The sequence below is a fragment of the Prunus mume genome, linkage group LG4 (assembly GCF_029339155.1).
Source record: "Prunus mume cultivar Tortuosa linkage group LG4, ASM2933915v1, whole genome shotgun sequence".
Lineage (NCBI taxonomy): Eukaryota > Viridiplantae > Streptophyta > Magnoliopsida > Rosales > Rosaceae > Prunus > Prunus mume.
The window spans coordinates 2655339-2656336 of NC_142701.1; the positions used below are offsets into that span (position 1 = coordinate 2655339).

General features: G+C 48.9%; 1 protein-coding gene across 1 annotated transcript; it reads left to right on the plus strand.

The window, feature by feature from the left end:
* Window positions 1-243: 243 nt before the first annotated feature.
* LOC148917655 (uncharacterized) lies at window positions 244-714 on the plus strand. Its single transcript, XM_089049894.1, has one exon. It carries the CDS (start codon window positions 244-246, stop codon window positions 712-714), a length of 471 nt encoding a protein of 156 aa, XP_088906020.1.
* The last annotated feature ends 284 nt before the right edge of the window (window positions 715-998 follow it).

The window sequence follows — 998 nt, forward strand, 5'->3', positions numbered from 1 at the left end:
CTGTGCCTTCCATGGGACGCATGGACACACGACGAACAATCGCCGCTTGAAAGCACACCTCAAGAACTCGTGAAGGAATGTCACCGCACGAAATTCATCGCTAAGCAGGCCATCCAAGATAGAGGACCGCGACATCGCCAAGGAGCCGCCCCAAAATGTCATAAGGATTAACACAATCCTAGCCGACTCCGAGGAATTTGGGCTGACCAGCAAGGAAAAAAAAGGAAGATCGAACAAGCCACTATGATCTCCCAAGTCTTAACCGACCTTCCGCTAGCAGAAGATGATCCTGTAATTGGCTTCCAAAAGAAAGATCTAATTGGCCTTGATCTACCACACAATGACGCTCTTATCATCAACATTCAAATCGCTCAGCCCATGGTCGACCGAGTCCATGCAGAAGAGGGCAGTGCAGCCAATATCCTACAATTGACAGTTATCCAACAGATGGGCTTAGAGGCAAAGATCAATAAACTAGCCAAGTCGCTGACTTGGTTTAATGGGGCAACAACGATTACTGTAGGCACGATAGAGCTCGACGTCTACGCCCCACCTGTAATCAGCTTGCAAACGTTCATGGTCATTGATGAAGTCTCACCCTACAATGGCATTCTAGGCAGACCATGGATTAGCAAGATCAACGCCATCACCTCCGCCACGCATCAGAAGATTCGCTACCCAATTCCTTGGGGTGGATCGCCAAATCAACAATGAACCGCAATGACGAGGAAATGCTCACTTAAGGCAAGAAAGGCAAGCAAACACAGTTCCTCCTCGTGAATCAGCAGATCTAAAGGGAGTAGACCCAGAGAGGAGAAAGCGATCCTGCTCTGACGGCCGAGCAGCCTAAAAAGAAAAGGAATAACTACTCCCGGTAGCAATCAAAGAATCAAGACCAAGTCGAGGGAATCCGTCTGGAGGTCTATCCTGAAAAGGATGGAAGCCCGAGGAGGACGTTGAGCTAGTACCCTTGATCCCGACAAGCTAGAGAGAATAGC